The 17,508-nt window shown below is 42.9% G+C and overlaps 2 protein-coding genes and 1 pseudogene across 2 annotated transcripts; 1 reads left to right on the top strand and 2 right to left on the bottom strand.

Annotated features, from left to right (window-relative positions):
- Window positions 1–3,057: 3,057 nt before the first annotated feature.
- On the bottom strand, window positions 3,058–4,975 carry LOC102847381 (c-X-C chemokine receptor type 3-like). The gene is made up of 2 exons (XM_006895985.1): window positions 4,964–4,975; window positions 3,058–4,149 (listed from the first exon to the last, which is right to left on the bottom strand). The coding sequence occupies exons 1-2, from the start codon at window positions 4,973–4,975 to the stop codon at window positions 3,058–3,060; spliced, it is 1,104 nt and encodes a 367-aa protein (XP_006896047.1).
- Window positions 4,976–5,821: 846 nt separating this feature from the next.
- LOC102877446 lies at window positions 5,822–15,703 on the bottom strand (annotated as a pseudogene).
- Window positions 15,704–15,917: 214 nt separating this feature from the next.
- Window positions 15,918–17,036, top strand: LOC102877055 (calpain small subunit 1-like). The gene is made up of 2 exons (XM_006896007.1): window positions 15,918–15,950; window positions 16,428–17,036. The coding sequence occupies exons 1-2, from the start codon at window positions 15,918–15,920 to the stop codon at window positions 17,034–17,036; spliced, it is 642 nt and encodes a 213-aa protein (XP_006896069.1).
- The last annotated feature ends 472 nt before the right edge of the window (window positions 17,037–17,508 follow it).

Raw genomic sequence — 17,508 nt, 5'->3', positions numbered from 1 at the left:
TTTTAAAAATTTTATTATTTTTGTGTGAGTGTACCGTCAAATCAGATCTGACTGGTACAGGAGGAGATTGTCCCTCCTTCCCCGGCAGAGCATCTTGTGGACTTGAACCGCGCGCCTCTGGGATTGTAGTTGCAGCTCCTTGCCACTAAGCCACTAGAGCTCCCCAGAGTATATTTTCTAAAAAGTATCTAAGCATTGAAATCCCATCTGCTCCAACTATTCACTGCTAAGTAATATACATCAAGGAAATTTAAACTGAGACATGAACAGAGATATGTACATTTATGTTCATAGCAGCTTTATTTATAATAGTAAGAATAAGAAAACAGTGAAAACACCCATCAACAAATTAATACATTAGGACACCGTGATACATTCACATGATGTAATACTATATAACACTGAGGAACAACAATTTCACAAAATATAATATGGAGAGTCTAGAAAGCATTATACTAACTCAGTGTCTTAAGGGCAAATATTATATAAGACGATTATTGTAAAAATAGAAGGATAACCTGTAATGTGTATAAATGTTCAAAAGGGGAAGAGAAAAGGGGAGGGAGGCAGTAAATGGGGAAGGGTGGAAATCCTTAGGATAGCAGAGTTTAGTGGATAGATGAGAGGAGTGAAGAAACAGGAAAGATTCAATGAGGACTCAAAAAGATGGAGTAGGCATAGATCAATAGTAATTAATTACATACAATGCAATGTATATGAATGATTGTATTAAACACAATGTACATAAATGAAACGCAATGTAAATAAAGTATTTTTAAAATGTCTTTATCTCAAAAATAAAAAGAAGCACTACACCAAGTCTGAGATTTCTCTGAAAATCTCTGACTCTGCAGCTAATAGCAGAGCAAGGGCAAGTTTATTGATGCATTGTTTTCCTTTTGATACATTGTTAAACTGCTCTTTGATGCTGGTATTATCTAATAGCTATATTACAGCTGTGTTAACTGTTATTCATGTGTGAATAATCATACTATCTTTTACTCATGGGGCATTATTTTTGTATATCTGACCACCTCCGAATATCCAATTCTTCAATCTAATGGGCTTTGTTTTTCCTCTGCATTGACCTGATAAAATCCTAGGGCCATTGTGATTGCTTCTCACCCAATACACTTAAATTTCTGAAAGGCAGAAATCATGTTTCAGATGGCTAAATTTCTACCAGTGTCCTACAAAAGGATGAGCACATTGGAGATGCTCTGAAAAGACTTGCTGAATATAGGTGTCAGACCTAAAAGTAGGTGGAAATTTCACTTTCAAAATTCTAAAAACTAATACTTATGCTCTGCATATGTTTATGTACTGTGGTTTTACGTCTAATTGGATTGAGAGTCTAGGGAGGTTGTTGGGTAACACACTAGATGAGGATTAAAGTGCTTATAACTTCTTCCATTCTTCTTCCAGGATTGATTCTGGGATACCTTAACCTGTGGAATATGCCATGCAGCCTCCTGGGTCCTGAATAGTGTCTGAAATCTTCATGGTAGCATGTAGAAGTTTTATGTCAATTTATACAACATGGTATATCTAGGGCTTCCCAGGATCACCTGTTTACATGACTATAAGATTAATGAAAATATTCATTATTTATATACTCAGTACAAATCTTGGTATGATCTTTCTTCTCATATCTTTCTCTATTACGCTATTAACTCAGCCTTCAAGTGGCTCTTCTGTGATTTTATTAGATGTCTATCTTACTTGACAAGTAAAACTACTCTGCCTATTTTCATGTTCTCTATTATTTCCCCTGTCTTGAGCCTGTTTAATCACTGCCACAGTTAAAGATTCTCCAGAAAATTCTTACTTTGAACCAAAGGCTAGCAATTTAGAGATGTTGTTGAGGTAAAATGACTGATTCATAAGGTAAAAAAGGTGCCTTTCTTTCCTGAGATTGGCCACTACACCAGATAATTGAACACGGAACACTTTATTTGTGCTAAATGTAAAGGCTCTCTGGTTGTGCTTGCTGCCATTAACTTGCAAAGATGGAATTCTTTTTCAGTTCATTGTGAGACTTTGTCAAATATTTGCAGGAGAATTAGAGTAGTCAAACAATTGATAGCAAGGAAGGATTGTGGGTTGTGCTGAAATAGCTCAGCAAAGATTTGGTTGCAAGGAAACAAACCAAGTTCAAACCAGTAAATCTTGTTTTGTTTTGTTTTCAGCCTTCTCTCTTCTGGAAACACTGTGTTTCCCTCTTTCTGTTTTGGGAAATACTTCTTACCTTTTCAGGTCTATTCAGTTCTCTCTTTTCAGGATGACCTCACAAATGGGTCCATCCCCATGTCCATCTGCCTCATGACATAGACTGATTGATACTGTTAGTTCGTGTCACTTCTTCTATGCTAATTCTCTGTTTCTCCCTTCTGGAGTGCAGGACTATATCTTATTTAAAATTGAAGGCCCCTCTCCCAAATTATGCCATTGTCTAGCCAACATACTGATCAAGTGCTTATCCTGTACCAGAGTGTCTAGGTACTTTCCTATGCCCAGAAGGACAAAGAAGACTATAGAGAGTTACTCACAGAGGCAGAGTCTGTTGGCCCAGACCAATTGTCTGGATTGGCTGCAATGATACATTCAGATATGTTGGTCCTCATGAACTTGTTTATTGAAAAGTATTAAGCACGATTTTAGACATAAAACAAAAATAAGAAAATACAGAGAAGTCATAGTCACAATTACTATTGAGCAGGTCTGAATTAAGGAGTCAAAAAAATCATTTCCTCTTTTTTGTTTGCATATGGAAATGACCAAGGTACACTTACCCAAATAAGAGGGCAATGGGGATCCAATACCAGAACAGAACCACTTTAGAAGCAATAGGAGTAAGAGTGCCTGAATCTCTCAGGAGGCTAGCTACTTGAGAGACCTTGAAGTGCTGGAACTTCCAGCCCCAGATTGCTATATTGGAGAGTGGAGCATTAAGGCTATGGGAAGAGCCAGAGATAGCCCAGACAAGAGAGAAGGGAGGATCCTGGAGTGTGAGTAGAGTCAGGCTAGATGAGGGAAAGGAGAGACCCCAATTTAGCCTCATAAACCTGAATAAGAAGCCTCTGTGGTCTCAGACCAGGATGAATCACGGTGAGAAGGCAGATGGAGTTTGTGCCTTCTCTGGCTAGGATAACCTAGGCGCATAAGCAACATCCCCATACGTTCTCGGAACTTGACACCTACAAAGGCATATAACAGTGGGTTGAGGCAGCAGTGCATAAAGCCCAGACCTGAGGTAATTGACTTAGCCACATCAACAAATTTTTCTCGTCCACAATCGCGGGCTAAGGCCCCCAAGTCCATAAGGGTGTCCACCAGAACCACTAGATGATATGGAGTCCAGCACAGAGCAAAGACTACCACCACTACCACCACTATCCTCATGGCTCTCAGCCGCCGTTGGCCTCTGGAGACCAGCAGTACAGCCAGGATGCGGGCATAGCAGTAGGCCATGACCATCAGGGGCAGCAGAAAACCAGCAACCAGTTGCAGCATTCTCAGAGCTGTGTGGCCCACCTGAGGGAAGTTGTACTGGCAGTGGGTGGCATTGAGGCGCTCGTCATGGTGGGCTGACAGGAAGATTAGTTCCGGGAGGGCAAAGAGTAGACAGAGCCCCCAAACCACTATACAGGTAAGGGCCACTCGAGTTGGGGGCCCACGACGGTAGAGCTGAGTGGCATGCACTATGCTCAGGTAGCGGTCAAAACTGATGCAGGCCAACAGAAAGGCCCCTGCATAGAAATTTATATTGAAGAGAGCACCTGCCACTTTACAGAGCCCAGTGCCAAAGACCCACTGAACAGCAGCATCCACTGCCCAGAGTGGGAGAGTCAGCACCAGCAGTGCATCTGCCACAGCCAGATTAAGCAAGAAGGTGTCAGTGCTGCTCAGGACTTCCCGTTGCTTCAGCAGCACGGTTGCCACTGCACCATTGCCCAGCAACCCCAGTAGAAAGAGGAGGCCATAGAGGGTTGGTAGGAAGGCTCGATCAAAGTTCAGGCTGAAATCCTGTGGGCAGGGTGAAGAGGCACAGCAGAAGTCGGTCTCATTTTCCTCATAGTCATACGAAGAACTACAGTTTTCCAGGAGGAAGGCAAAATTAGAGGCATCTAGAACTTGATGTTTGCTCATCTGTGAGAAGAGGGAGGCAAGGACTGTGTAAAAGCCTTTGCAATCACTCCTTCAATATTTAGTCTAATGAATGGTTTTGAAGAAGTTTCTCTATAAGACAGGCTCTGTTAACTATCTATTCCTTTCTTTGAATTCCATCTGTCCCACTTTAGCTCTGAGATGCTAATTTCCCCTTTCAAGGTACCTTCTCTCTCACTTTCTGGGCCATCCAGTGACCCAGGGCTTCTCCTATATAAAGAGCTCTCTCCGCACTCTCTCTTCTGTCTCCTTTTTCTTCCTTCATTGCTTGTTGATCCCAGTGTCTACTTCAGTCACCGAGATGCCTCCTTATAGACTTCCCACTTGTCTGGGGACCCAAACTTTCTGTCTCCCATGGAAGCCTCTTCAAATCGCTGCAGCTCCAAAACATAAAATTTCTGCTCTGGTCCTTGCCTGTCCCCGCCACTGGGGGCTGTCCCACCCCCAACTCTAGTGGAAATATTCCTTACCCCTTCATCTATCCCAGTGCAAATTAAATCCAGCATAGAAAAGCCAAAGTTGAAAGAGCTGAAAGGAGCTTTATCACAGCTGAGCCTCTACCTATTACACATTTGCAGCTGAGGCACCAGAATGAGAGGAAGATATAGGCAAGTCAGTGCCCAAGCTAGCTTCCTAATTCCCCCATCCAGTGTGTCTTCACCCTAAGCTCTGCAATATCTGCCTACTTACCCAACCCTTCAGAACCCTTGGGTTGTGGGTCAGCCCTGAAGTTTCCCTATTGTCCTACGTTCACTCTCAGACCTGTAGACTGGCCAGGCTAGGAAATAGCACTTACCTCAGGGACCATGGCTGGGCTGTTGTTTTGGCAGTTGCTTACCCCTCTGCTTGGGTGCTTGTGGTTGGGAACCTACACTGCACAGAGGAAGAAAGAGTTCTGAGTGGTTCACAGCAGCAGCCTCTTCCATGAGGTGATCTACAACAAAATCTATTGAGACTCAAAATCACAAAAATCCTTTTTCCTGTCACTGCACTGACTGATTAAAGCTATTGTGAAAGAGGTGGCAATAGGCTTAGGGTCAAAAAGCTTGGGCCCTAGGAAGGGCAGGAGGTAGTTGGTAGAAGCTTCTATGAGGAGTGTGTAAAAACCATATAGCTGGGACAAGAAGGAAAACTACTCTGCTAGGGCTTTTCCTGAACTGGTTATTTTCAGTGCTCAAGAAATTATAATTTATTTTCATCTTTCCTAAGCTAGAATTGACCTCTACATGATTGTATAGATTGGACTACTAAATGGATTAAATTTAAATTAAAATAGTTTCTCTTTTCTTCCCCCGAGGCTCAATGCTGAGTACTCTCCCATTTTAATAATTTTTTTTCAAATCCTAAGACAATCATACCAACAAATTACTTCAAACACCCATCACCATCCCTATTTATCATCCATATTTTTTGATTGTCCATATTTCTTTCATCCTTCTTTCTGCTATTACTAGCTTTTCTGCTTGCACTTGAAAGTAAAACACAGTTCCAGGTTACAGCAAACTAGATAGCTTTGCTCCACAGCCTGGTTCCTGCTGAAGGGCCATCATAGGTTTAGAAACCCCAACATCAGAAATCAGCTTGTACTTCAAAAATGGACTTTTGAATACATTTCAAGCAGAGATGTCTTCACTGGCTTGTAGAAGAAAGAGAACTATTTCACAAATACCACTGTGTTTTAATTTCTTGAGGTTACCCAGGCCAAGACCATATTCCTGCAATGCTTCACTCATTGCTGTGTTGTCCCAGTCTTTGCTTACAAAGGAAAGATTCTCACACCCTGAGTTCACACATTGAGGCTGAGGTGACAGTGTCACAGGAGATGCACTCATCAATTCAACATCCATCTGATGATAAGGGAACTCAGCCTCTGGAACTACATCTGTGATCATTTCACAGATTGTCTCAGGAGAGGTTGCTTCCACTGTACAGGTCTCAGGTTTGTTGTTCATAAGCTGCTCAAAACTACTTTCCAGTGGGTGGAGCCACAATTTTGATCTGCAGAGGAGGTGGCTGTTGCTGTAAATGGATTCGAACTTTCTGAGATGGAGGTTGTTGCATAGCCTGGAGCAGGGGAGGTTGCTGCACAATGATCACTTGCTGAGGCATTTGTTGAAATGGAGGAGGCTATAATTGAGGTGGAGGCAGTTGCGTAGAAGCAGTAGCAGCTGCTGCTGCCTGTGATACTGACTGAGTGATAATCTGGGCTTGCTGGCTGGGCTGGATAGTAGTTGTACTGGTTTGGCCTAGCTGGAGCCCACAAGAGGTCACCACTGTAGCTGGAATAACAATAACCATCCATCCTTGAGACAAAGTAATAGAGAAAGGTAATACCTGCTTAATAATAATCAATTTGGTGATATTTGGCTGGCCCCCAACCCCTGAAGATGCCTGGTTTGCAACATACAAAGAAAAGAGTAGCATTAACAACAATGGAAGGGGATAAAGCAGGGGGCTCAGTTGAGGTTGGTTCTGGAGATGCTTGATCAACAGTAGCCATGGGAGGTGGAGAGGGCCCTGTGCTGGATCCAATTCTACTTTCTTTACAGTAGACTGATACTCTTGGTTGTCTTTTTAAGCAGTAAGAGCCTTCAGATACTCTTTCTTGGTAGCTTCCGTTTTCAGCATATAAACCCTGTTTCTGCTTTTCTCCAAGACTGTCCCACATAGAGGCCACAATTTTTTAAACATCCCCAAAAGTGGTATTGGGATTCTGCCCCTTGATTGCAGCCTCTGTATTATGGGGGGGGGGAATAAAGCATATGTGGAAACTGCTTTTTGAGGTGCATTAGGATCTTTCTTCCTTCTCTTCTTTGGGGCCTGTTGCAGAATGTTGGGGAGGAAGGGTGGGCCTTCAACCATGACAGATCACCTAACCTCCAGAAAAATGCAAGCCTCCCAATGGCCTTTAATACAGGGTAGAGAAAACTCCCCTGTGTTTGGCTGTACCAGCTTGAGAAAGCTTGCCACCTGGGAAGACGGCTGCTGGGTCTGTTGAGCTGGGAGTGGTCCGCACAAGGCTGAGGTTTTCCTAACCAATCCACATGTCCCACATCTGTAAGCCCACCCTATCCTGTCTTTCTGTTTTCCTGGTTGTATATTAAGTGCTCTGCAGTCCCAATAAAACTGAGCTGGATTGACTTTCTGATCCTCTCCCAGAGTGGTGTATCTCCATTGTTTTTACCCATATCAGGGTGTCGCTGTCAAGTTGCCAACAAACTGACAGTGAGAGGGGCTATCTGCTTTTTCCATGCTTCTTCCACAAATATTGTCTGGCAATGAAGAAATCTTCAACACCATCCTCACGAAGTTAATTAATAGGTGAAGGGGTGATTGAAAGATTATCCTCAGATGACTGGGTAGTAGGCAGGATAATGCCATCCCCTAAGCTTAAACCAAGTTGATGACTCAGTTTTGACTGATCAATGGTGGTCAAATGGCTATGCCCCACTAAGCCAGATGTCATGTCTATCATTGGCACATCTATTGTAACAAGTAGGTTGGCACTGTAGTGAGTTCCTATAGAATGCTCCAAGTCCATGGTCAAGCTCCCACTCAGGAGACCCTTGCTTTGCTCCATCAAGCCATGAGTCATGCCCACAAGCATGTTCAATATTTGGACCCCATATTGGGCTGAAAAGTGGCCATCGTGTGAGGAGGAAGGGTCTGCCAGGTCATCACAGTAGCCAACCACATCTAAGATAGCCAGTGTGGGATCATCATCCAAGGAGATATAGGTGGAATATCAAGTTCCTCATCACCCAAGCTTGGTGTATGAAATGTCCTGGCCCCTAACAGGAACAGATGCAAGGACTCTATGATCATCAGGCAGTTGTCACCTCCTTTGGGAAACTTTATCTTTACACAACCACTGGCACTGTCTCCAAAGTTAAAATAACTTCTGATAGTGTAAGTTCGTAAGGAGTTGTGATGCTAACCCAGTCTACATCTCTTTGGTGGTTCAAATCTACCAGTGAGAAAGATGGTTAATCTCCTACTATATGAGAAGATAGATAATCTCCTCCTATGTGATTTACAGCCTTGGAACTCAATGGTGGGTCAGTTATGAGTCATCTCCCACTCTACGACAAGTCTAAACTTTTTTTTAAATTCTTAAAGCAACTAAAATATTTTAAAGACTATATAACTTTCCTATTAGGCCTGCTTATTAATTTATAGGGGAAAGGAAAAAGAAAAGAAACTACCTGTTAAATACTGACTAATGTGCCTGTGCTATTTTAAGTCGGTATCCTCTTAGAGTTCAGAGTTATTACACATAGGGTAGTAGTAACTCGATGGCATATATCAACAACAACAATCCTCTTTGATGTTGCCTCATTCCCCTGTGAGGTGAGATGAACACTTTTTGATCATGATGAAACAGACCTAAAAATGGGAAAGGCTTTAATGCTCTTAGTATCATACTGTCTTCAAATTTCTTTTTTTTTAGTAGACAAACTGTGATATACTACTGTTAGGAGAAAATAAACTAAAGCTACATAATTTAACGTAGTTCTGTCATGGAAAACCAATGACTTCATTGCAGATCAAGGATGTGGGGAAATAAATTACAAGATATTGTGTGTAGTTTGATATTACTTAAGTAAATTCTAAAAGCCACATGCAGAAAACAATATCATATTATCTTGGTATTCATCCTAATAATTTAAACACAAAAACTAGAGACACCATACATTCAGGAGAGCAATTGCTTTTAGAGTGAGACAAAAGGGAATGGAGTGGAGGAGAAATCCATTCAGACCTTCTAATTTTCAGTAAAGCTGTAAAATAGTAGTTTTACATCATTGCACTAGGAGTTATGACAGTTGTGTGACAGTTCTCCCAAGCAGTTTCACCATTTGCTCTATTTTCCCTTGTCTCAAGGTGAAAAGGGGGAAAACAAATGCCTTAGGGTCTCGTTTGCTGACAGATTGTTTCACCAAAGCCTCTATGCTTATATCTAGAACTCAGTTCTAGCTAGTTAACAAAGAGTGAGCTTCCTAGGCATCCAGGCCTTTTCACACCCCCAGCAGTTATGGACAAATATTACCATCCTTCCCCTAAAACAGGTTATCATCTCCAGGACCAAGACAGAGGGAAAGGAAGGCCTAGAGGATGTCAGGAACAGTGCAAGTGGAGAAGACAGGTGAGTTCCAGAAATCATACTAGTTAAGATAGATAGGACATGGAAAGTGATCACTACCTGTGGGAAGTGAGGAAAGGGCAGGACAACCTGGACCACAGTTTACCAGTTTTGATTTGTAAGGAGGATTGATTTCACTGGGAACTAATGAGGAAAAACAGGACAAAAAGCTAAATTTGTTTCATTTAAAAGGTGGTCTTATATTCTTCATTTATGGCCTTTCTTGATATAAAAATTGTCTTTTTATTTATGAAATATGATAAGAATAAATCATAATCTTGAAAATATATTCTGCCAGAAGAAATTATTAACTCAATGTGAGTCCTCCAAATATGTATTGAAACTGTATTAGTCCATGTGAATATAAGGAGTTTGGATAGTGCAAACAGTTGATAACCTAAAGATTGGCAATTTCATAGAGTTGCTATGAATTATAGTTGACTCAATGGCACATAACAACAACAGCGCCACCTCAAAATATATTGCTGCTGAGTTGGAACAGACTCAAAAGCCCTTTGGCGGGCTTTTATAGGTTTTAATATGAATTATCAAAGGCTTTAAATTGCATTGGAGGAGATAGTCCATGTTTCTCCCTCACAACTGCTAGTGGTTTCAATCTCCCCACCTTTGGATTGGCAGTACAGCTCCCAATCCACTAGGCCCTCAGAATGCCTAAAGTTACTAGTGTTTAGAACATACTTTATTAAAGTCCAAATGAATAGTTGATTCTTTCAGTAGTATTTATTGTGTGTCTACTCTGTTGAGACATCAAAGATGCTCTTGAAAATTGGTCTGGATATCATCATAAACAACATTTATTGAGTTTCTGTGTGCCAGGTGCTGTTCTAAGAGTTTTACATATGTCAGCTCATTTCATTTCTGTAACAGTCTTTTTAAAGGGGATGCTATTACCCTCTATTCTCAGAGGAGAAACTGGTGAGTTAGCTGTAACTTTTCTTGAATCTTAAAGTTCATAAGATTTTTAAGTGGCAGCGTGTAACTTTAAACTCGGGCATTTTAACCACACACTCTTAATCCTTGTGCCATTTTCAATTCTTTGGAGTAGGTGAGACAGACAGCCACCCTGAGAAGTATAATTTTCTGTGACAAATTTTGGAGCTCCAGTGGTGTAGTGTTTAGACATTAATCTACTGACGAAAGGTCAGTAGTTCAAATTCACTAGCTTCTCTGAGGGAGAAAGATAAACCAGCCCAGTTCCATAAAGATTTAGTCTTTGAAACCTTATCAGACAGTTCTACTCTGTCCTACTGGGTTGCTGAAGGTTGGGGGGAAAAATAAATAAATAAAAGTTTAAAAAAAAAGATTGGCAATTTGAGTATACCCAGTGACTTCCTGGAAAAAAGCCTAGTGATCTTATTCCTCATAGATGATAGTAAAAAAAACCCCTATAGAGCAGTTGTACTCTGTAGCATATGAAGTCATCATAAGTTGGAATGGAGGGCTACTTGATAGCATCATAGGAAATGTAGATTTCTAGAAATTTCTGGTCTTCTTCCTATGTCTAAGCCTTAATTGTTACATGAGGATAATATGAGAGAAGGTCAGGACAAGGGCTTTAGAAAGGTGAAGAGAACTTTTCTTCTGAGTAGTCTGCTCTGACAAGTCAGCCTGGGCTAGTGACCATGCGCTACTGCCATTGCTTTTTTTTTTTTTTAAATAGACGGAGAAAAGTTTTAATTGTCAATGATTTCACTTTACATGCAACCAACACTTTTGGTATCACCAGTCAGGAGATCAGGAGATGTATAGAATTGGGACAATCTGTCAGAGACTTCTCCAAAGTCCTGAAGAGCAATGATAACAGTTTAAAGTCTAAGACCAGTTTAAGACTAAGACCATGGCCTCAGGCCATGGTCATTTCAATCACTTGCTATGCATCTGTGAGCTGGACAATGAATGAAGATTACAGAACAATTGATGCTTTTGAGCTGTGGTGCTGGAGAAGAATACTTACTATCCCATGAACTGCCAAAAGAACAAACATATATTATCTTGAGAAAAGTTCAGCCAGAATACTCCTTGGAACTGCCATTGCTTTTGATGTCATTGTGATGCACAGTGAAAAGAACACTAAACTTACATGGGTTCCAACCCTTACACCATTCTGTTCAAGGTTAATGTGTCTTTGGACAAACTAGAACCTTTTTGACCTGGTTTTCTCAGCAGGATTCTTACAAGATGAATGGAGATAATCAAAGCTATAAGGCTTCTAGCACTTAGTAGAAAAACAATTGAGAATGTTGAGTGACAGGAACATTGGCCACTGGGAATTTCTTATGGCGTGTGTGATGTCTTGTGGCATGTGCAGGTGTGGGTTTGAGCCAAGGGCTTGTGTTTCAGAAAGGTTGCCCTTTGTGTTAGCTGGTAGAGTTTGACAATGCTAATCTAATCCTCGGGTTTACTAGCCGTGTGATCTTGGGCAAATCCTTTCACCTCTCTTTTTGCCTCAGTTTCCTCATCTGAAAAATGAGCATAAGGGTGGCACACATTTGATAGGGTTGCTTTGTAAACTGCAAGCAAAAGAGTATTTAAACTATCTGACACAGATTATAGATTCAGTGAACAACAGTTTCTTCATCCTGGCTAGAAACTTTCCACACTAAACTATTTCAGGTCTTTCAATGGCATAACTGTATCAGGTTTCATGGCTAAGATAACCAGGAAGATTCCTGTGTCATGAGGCTGAGCCATACCTTTAACTGACCCTTTACTTTGGCCTTTTCCAATTCCAAGCAGCCCTCAGGTCCACTCAGAGCTCTTGAGGAGATCTACTTAGCCAGGAGTCTATAATCTGGGTTCTGGCAGTTGCACCCTCAAGCTCTGCTCTCGAGAGCAGCCAGAGTGAAACCTAGAAGAGGAAGTTAGTCAGAGTAAAGTTTTCAGGACCCTACTTGTGGTCAAGGTGTGAAATGTGCACCTGGGTCTTCTCTGCCACTCCCCCTCCCCCAGTGGTTTTTTTTGGGTTTTGTGTTTTAGGGTTTTTTCTGTTTTTTTCACACCTCAGGCCCTGTGGTTTGGGGAGACAAGAGGGAGATGCAAAGATCTGAGCTCTGGGTTCAGTCTCTCACAGGAAAGAGGGCCTCAACCAGGTTGCCTAGGGAAGAAGTCCATTTCCTCCTTTTAGGGGGTCTGTTACTTCATAATTTCTCTTACAACTCTTCAGAAAGTCCCCTGGCACTCTGCTCCAAAAAGCAGAGTCTTGGGACTAAAGTTCAAGATTGTTAAAGTGGTTAGCTTTAATCCCTGAGGGGCTCAAGGGATTAATCACCCAGGCTGGAACTGAGTCTTTCTTATAAGAAATTAGAGAGAGTTCGAATCTGACTAAGGTGTGAGGATCTGCCCTAGACAGTGTTAGGACTTTGGACTTCTTCAGCTGGTCCTAAAATTTACAAGGAATGAAAAACTCAAGTTGCAAGGAAGCCAGGAACTGTTCCCTTCTGTCCTTCTTGTTTCAGCTTTGAGGCCCTACTTAGGGGTTTTCTAAATGCTGGGTCTAGAGGCTAGGGCTTAATTAGTTCAGTGAGTGGGAAGATAGGTCTAAGTTATGAGAATTAGTTATTAGAAATGTGAAAGCTCTTTCTCTAGTGACAAGAAATGTTAAAACTCTTTCTGGAACCAGGGACAAAAGGAGACAAAATTTAAGCTAGGTCTTAAAAAAACAGTGGCAATTGGAGAAGTGGGGACAGGTGCCAAAGCAGGAAAAGAGGAAGAGTTTGCAATATCCAGGGTTGTCAGTCTGGTTGGAATGGAAGGTGCTTGTAAGGAAGGTGTAGGATGATAATAGGGATCTATTATGATAGGGATCAGGACTACCACAAAACACATGACCAGATTATGATTCTCATCATTCTGATCTCTGCAGTGCCTAGAAACTCTTATATAATTTCCATTTAGCAAGACCTTATTTTTTTTATACACATGATGTCTTAAACCTTTCAACCACTTGTTATTGTAGTTGTTATGGCCATTGAATTGCCTATGACTCATATCAATCCTATATACTACAGTTCTGAACCCTGCCCTATCCTGAGCCAGTCTCACTGACTCCAACATATCTAATCTCATTGTCCTAGTTATCATGTCAATCAATCTCATCTAGGGTCTTCTGCATAGTCACTCTACCCTTTCAAGCATGATGTCCTTCTCCAAGGACTAGTCCCTCTTGGTCACATGCCCAAAGTATGTGAGAAAGAGCCTCAAAATCCTAGCCTCCAAGTAGAAACTTGGTTTCACCCTCTCCAAGACAAATCTATTTGTTGTTCTGATAGTCTCTTCTCCAGCACCCCAACTCAAAGGCATTGATTCTTCTTCTGTCATCTTTAGTCATTGTGCAACTCTCTGATGCATAGCATGTGATTGCAAAGACCATGGCCTGAATCAGGCACACATTAGACTCTAAATTGACATCATTGCTCCTCAGGACTCTGGAGAGGTACCTGACAGCAGTCTTTCCCAATGCAATTCATCTTTTTACTTCCTAATTGCTGGTGCCAAGAATGTTAATTGTGGAACCAAGCAAGCTGAAATTGTTAACTTCAATCTCTTCTTCATCCATCATGGTGCTGCCAATTTGCCCAGTGGTAAGAATATTTGTCTTTATGATGTTAAGCTTCAATCTATGTTTAAGACTACATCCTTGACCTTCTGCAGCAAATGCTTCAGGTACTCTTTAGTTTCAGCAAGCAAGGTTATGTCATCTTCATAAGGCACATTGTTGATGAATCTTCCTCCAATCCTGATGCCGCACTCCTTCTCATAAAGTCCAGCCTCTCAAATGATCTGTTCCACATATAGATTGAAAAACATATAGAGACAGGATGTACCGCTGATGTACTCCTTTCCTACTTTTGAACCATGCAGTGTTTCTTTGCTCTGTTCTGATGACTACTTCCTGGTCCAAGTATAGGGTTTGCATGAGCACAATCAAGTGTTCTGGAATTCCCATTCTTCTCAAGGTTAGCCACGATTTTTTGTGATCTGCACAGTCAAATGTCTTTGTATAGTCAATGAAACATAGATAGACATTCCTCTGGTACTTTTTGCTTTAAGCCAAGATACATCTGACATTGGCGATAATTTCTCTAGTGCATGGCCTCTTCTAAATCCAGCTTGTATTTCTGATAGTTCTCTGTTAATATACTGTTCTAATAATTTTTTATAATCTTTAGCAGAATTTTGCTTGTGTGTGATATTAGTGATATTGTTCGATAATTTCCACACTTTGTCAGTTCACCTTTTTTTTGATAGGAATAAATATAGATCTCTTCCAGTCCTTTGGCCAGATAGTTGTCCTCCAGATGCTGGTGGAGAGGGGAAAGAGATAAGATACACATGCCAAAGGGGAAGGCAGAGGGGTATGCAACCTTGAATCTAATGGTTACTTCTATAATGGGGAAATGTCTTTCATCTGCTCCTTTCTGTAAATGTCTGCCTGACACTGTTCTAAAGCTGAGTATTCAAATTAAGGCATACTAGGAAGAAGAATTAGCCATCTACTTCTGAAATAGCAGGCCTTCAGAAACCCTATGTATATAATAGAACACACTTAGACTAGCAGATGATTGGAATGTGGAATGTGAGAAGCATGAATGTAGGAAAATCAGACATTGTAAAGAAAGAAATGGGAGCGCAACCGGAGAGCTGGAATTTGAACCACACACAGGATAGCTGAGTCTCAGCCAAAAGACACCAGCCAAGCCACTGTGGAACCCACCTACCAGGAGCCAGTAGGGAGTACCCATTTACCACTGTGTGACTCTGGAGGAGCAACTGACCACCTGCAGCTTCCATGAGATTCCAGTGGAGCAACTGCTGCTGATCACCACATGACCCCAAGAAGCAACTGCACCCGCACATAGTGTGACCCCAGAGGAGTGACAGCCACTGCATGACACCCCCTGCGGCCCACTGCCACGTGACTCCACCGCAGGGCCTGCCGCCACATAAACCCCCAGCAGCACCCAAACCCCGCCCCCTGCCTCCCAGTGGTAGTGTCCCAGCCCTGTGTCCCCATGCCCCCCAAGCCCCGTGCTTCCTTCCCATCCCTCCATGGCAGCTCCACAACTATGCACCTCTGCCCACACCACAGCCCTGTGACCCCCACTGCACCCAAGGACCACTAGAGAGTCCTTCACACTGCACAGAGACCAAGCAATCCAACTAGCCATGGACAGTAGGCTTTCAAATCAGAACTTCTGTTGCAAAAGTTCCTTTTGGAGCTGCAGGAAGGCAAAGCCATGCTGTGGATCCAGTCATCACCTAAAGCCACCAGCCGAGCTGCTGTGGAGCTAATCTGGCAAGAGAAAGGCTGGTAGGATCCTGACTGGGTATTCTGGGGCACTGCCTATTACCTGGGAAAGCATCCAAGGGCATGCCCACTGGTGGGGAATTTGACCAAGCTCTCTTTGGGCCACACCAACTGCCCAGGAACGAGCCAGCCACTGGTAATCTGTCTGAACTTTTGTGGACTCTGCAGGCCAGCCAGAGCTTAGTGGGTTGGGGTGAATTTGACTATTTTTCAGGTCCCATTGGATCCAGGACCCTGCTTGGGCAGGGGCTGCTACATGAGGGTACCTTTGTAAGTGGCATGGGGCAGGGACCACCGAGTGAAAACCACTGGGTAGGAAATGGACAGTGGGAATTTGTGTAGGGACCCCAATCGTGAGTACATCCAGACAGCTGAGGTCTAAGCGAGGTTCCCCCAAGTGTTTGACCTGCCCTTGTGATCACCCCAACCCTGTGCCTGCCTCAATCCATTTGGCTCCACAACGGTGCCTACAAGTCCAGGCAATCAACTTGTCTTTAATCGGGAGCACCTTGACCTGTCTTACCAATAAGAGGTTGCTCTCACAGGCTCTGAACTGACATTTCCCCCGAAGTCAGAAGTTCAGAGAAACACACAAGTGGGGTAGCTACCCAACTGATCTCTAGAGCATTGTCTTCAGATCCAGAACATAACAATGTCTTGAAGAATACAAGCTAGCCCACACAATACACAAGAGCAAAGCAAGATGCCACCCACAAAGGGTGACGCAATATCAATGGATTTCCTGAAGGCAGAAAGTCTGATGGAACTTTCTGACACAGAATTTAAAAGAATAATGATTGGGATGAGCGGACTGTCCGACGTGTGAGTGAGGTGCCGCCACGTACCCATTTCTCCAACATTGAGGCAAATGAGAGTGAGGAAGTGCGGCAGTTCCGAAAACTATTTGCCCAGTTGGCTGGCGATGACATGGAAGTCAGCGCCACAGAACTCATGAACATTCTCAACAAAATTGTGACTCGACATCCTGATCTGAAGACAGATGGTTTTGGCATTGACACTTGTCGAAGCATGGTGGCTGTGATGGATAGCGATACCACAGGCAAGCTGGGCTTTGAGGAATTCAAGTACCTATGGAACAACATAAAAAAGTGGCAGGCCATATACAAACGGTTTGATGTTGACCGCTCAGGGACCATCTCCAGCAGAGAACTCCCAGGGGCTTTTGAGACAGCAGGCTTCCATCTGAATCAGCATCTTTACAATATGATCATCCGATGCTATTCGGACGAGGGAGGGAACATGGATTTTGACAACTTCATCAGCTGCCTGGTCAGGCTGGATGCCATGTTCCTTGCCTTCAAATCACTTGACAAAGACTGCACTGGACAAATCCAGGTGAACATCCAGGAGTGGCTGCAGCTGACTATGTATTCCTGAATGAGAACCCCAGACCTTCCCCTCACCGCCTTGCCATTGGAGTCACCTTGGACCCCTGGACTCCCAGGGCTGATGCCATCTGCAGCCATGATTTCATTGGTTCTATGACCCACAGGCCTCTTCATGCTCCTAGCCCTGAGCACCAGTTTCTCAGCCAACAGTCAGGGCATGCCTCAACCTGAGTGACCTGTCATGGCCAAGTTTTCATACCCCTGGTTTTCAGACACTTCTTATCTTAAGTCACTCCCTCTCCCAGCACACCCATCTCACACTCCATAGCCCTCCCATGCAGCCTCTGCCAAGCCCAATTCTAGTGTTGCTTCCACACCCGAAGGGCCTTTTTCTCAGTTCTGGGAGGATCTCCATCTTTCCACACTGTCCCACTCATTCATAGTTACACCTCCCACCCCAACCCCAGGCAGCTCCTCCCCTCACAGCTTTGTGTTTGAGTCCCATGTGCCCCAGTGCCTTT

Source organism: Elephantulus edwardii, unplaced genomic scaffold (genome assembly GCF_000299155.1).
Source record: "Elephantulus edwardii isolate Elephantulus edwardi_28Jun2011 unplaced genomic scaffold, EleEdw1.0 scaffold00178, whole genome shotgun sequence".
Lineage (NCBI taxonomy): Eukaryota > Metazoa > Chordata > Mammalia > Macroscelidea > Macroscelididae > Elephantulus > Elephantulus edwardii.
This window is presented reverse-complemented; position numbering and strand designations above follow the sequence as displayed.

Excerpts from the sequence above, each read along its gene's own strand:
- LOC102877055 (XM_006896007.1), top strand. The coding sequence starts at position 15,918 with ATGGGGCAGGGACCACCGAGTGAAAACCACTGG. Across the intron at positions 15,951-16,427 it reads CACCGAGTGAAAACCACTGG|AATAATGATTGGGATGAGCG; the intron begins GTAGGAAATGGA and ends AGAATTTAAAAG.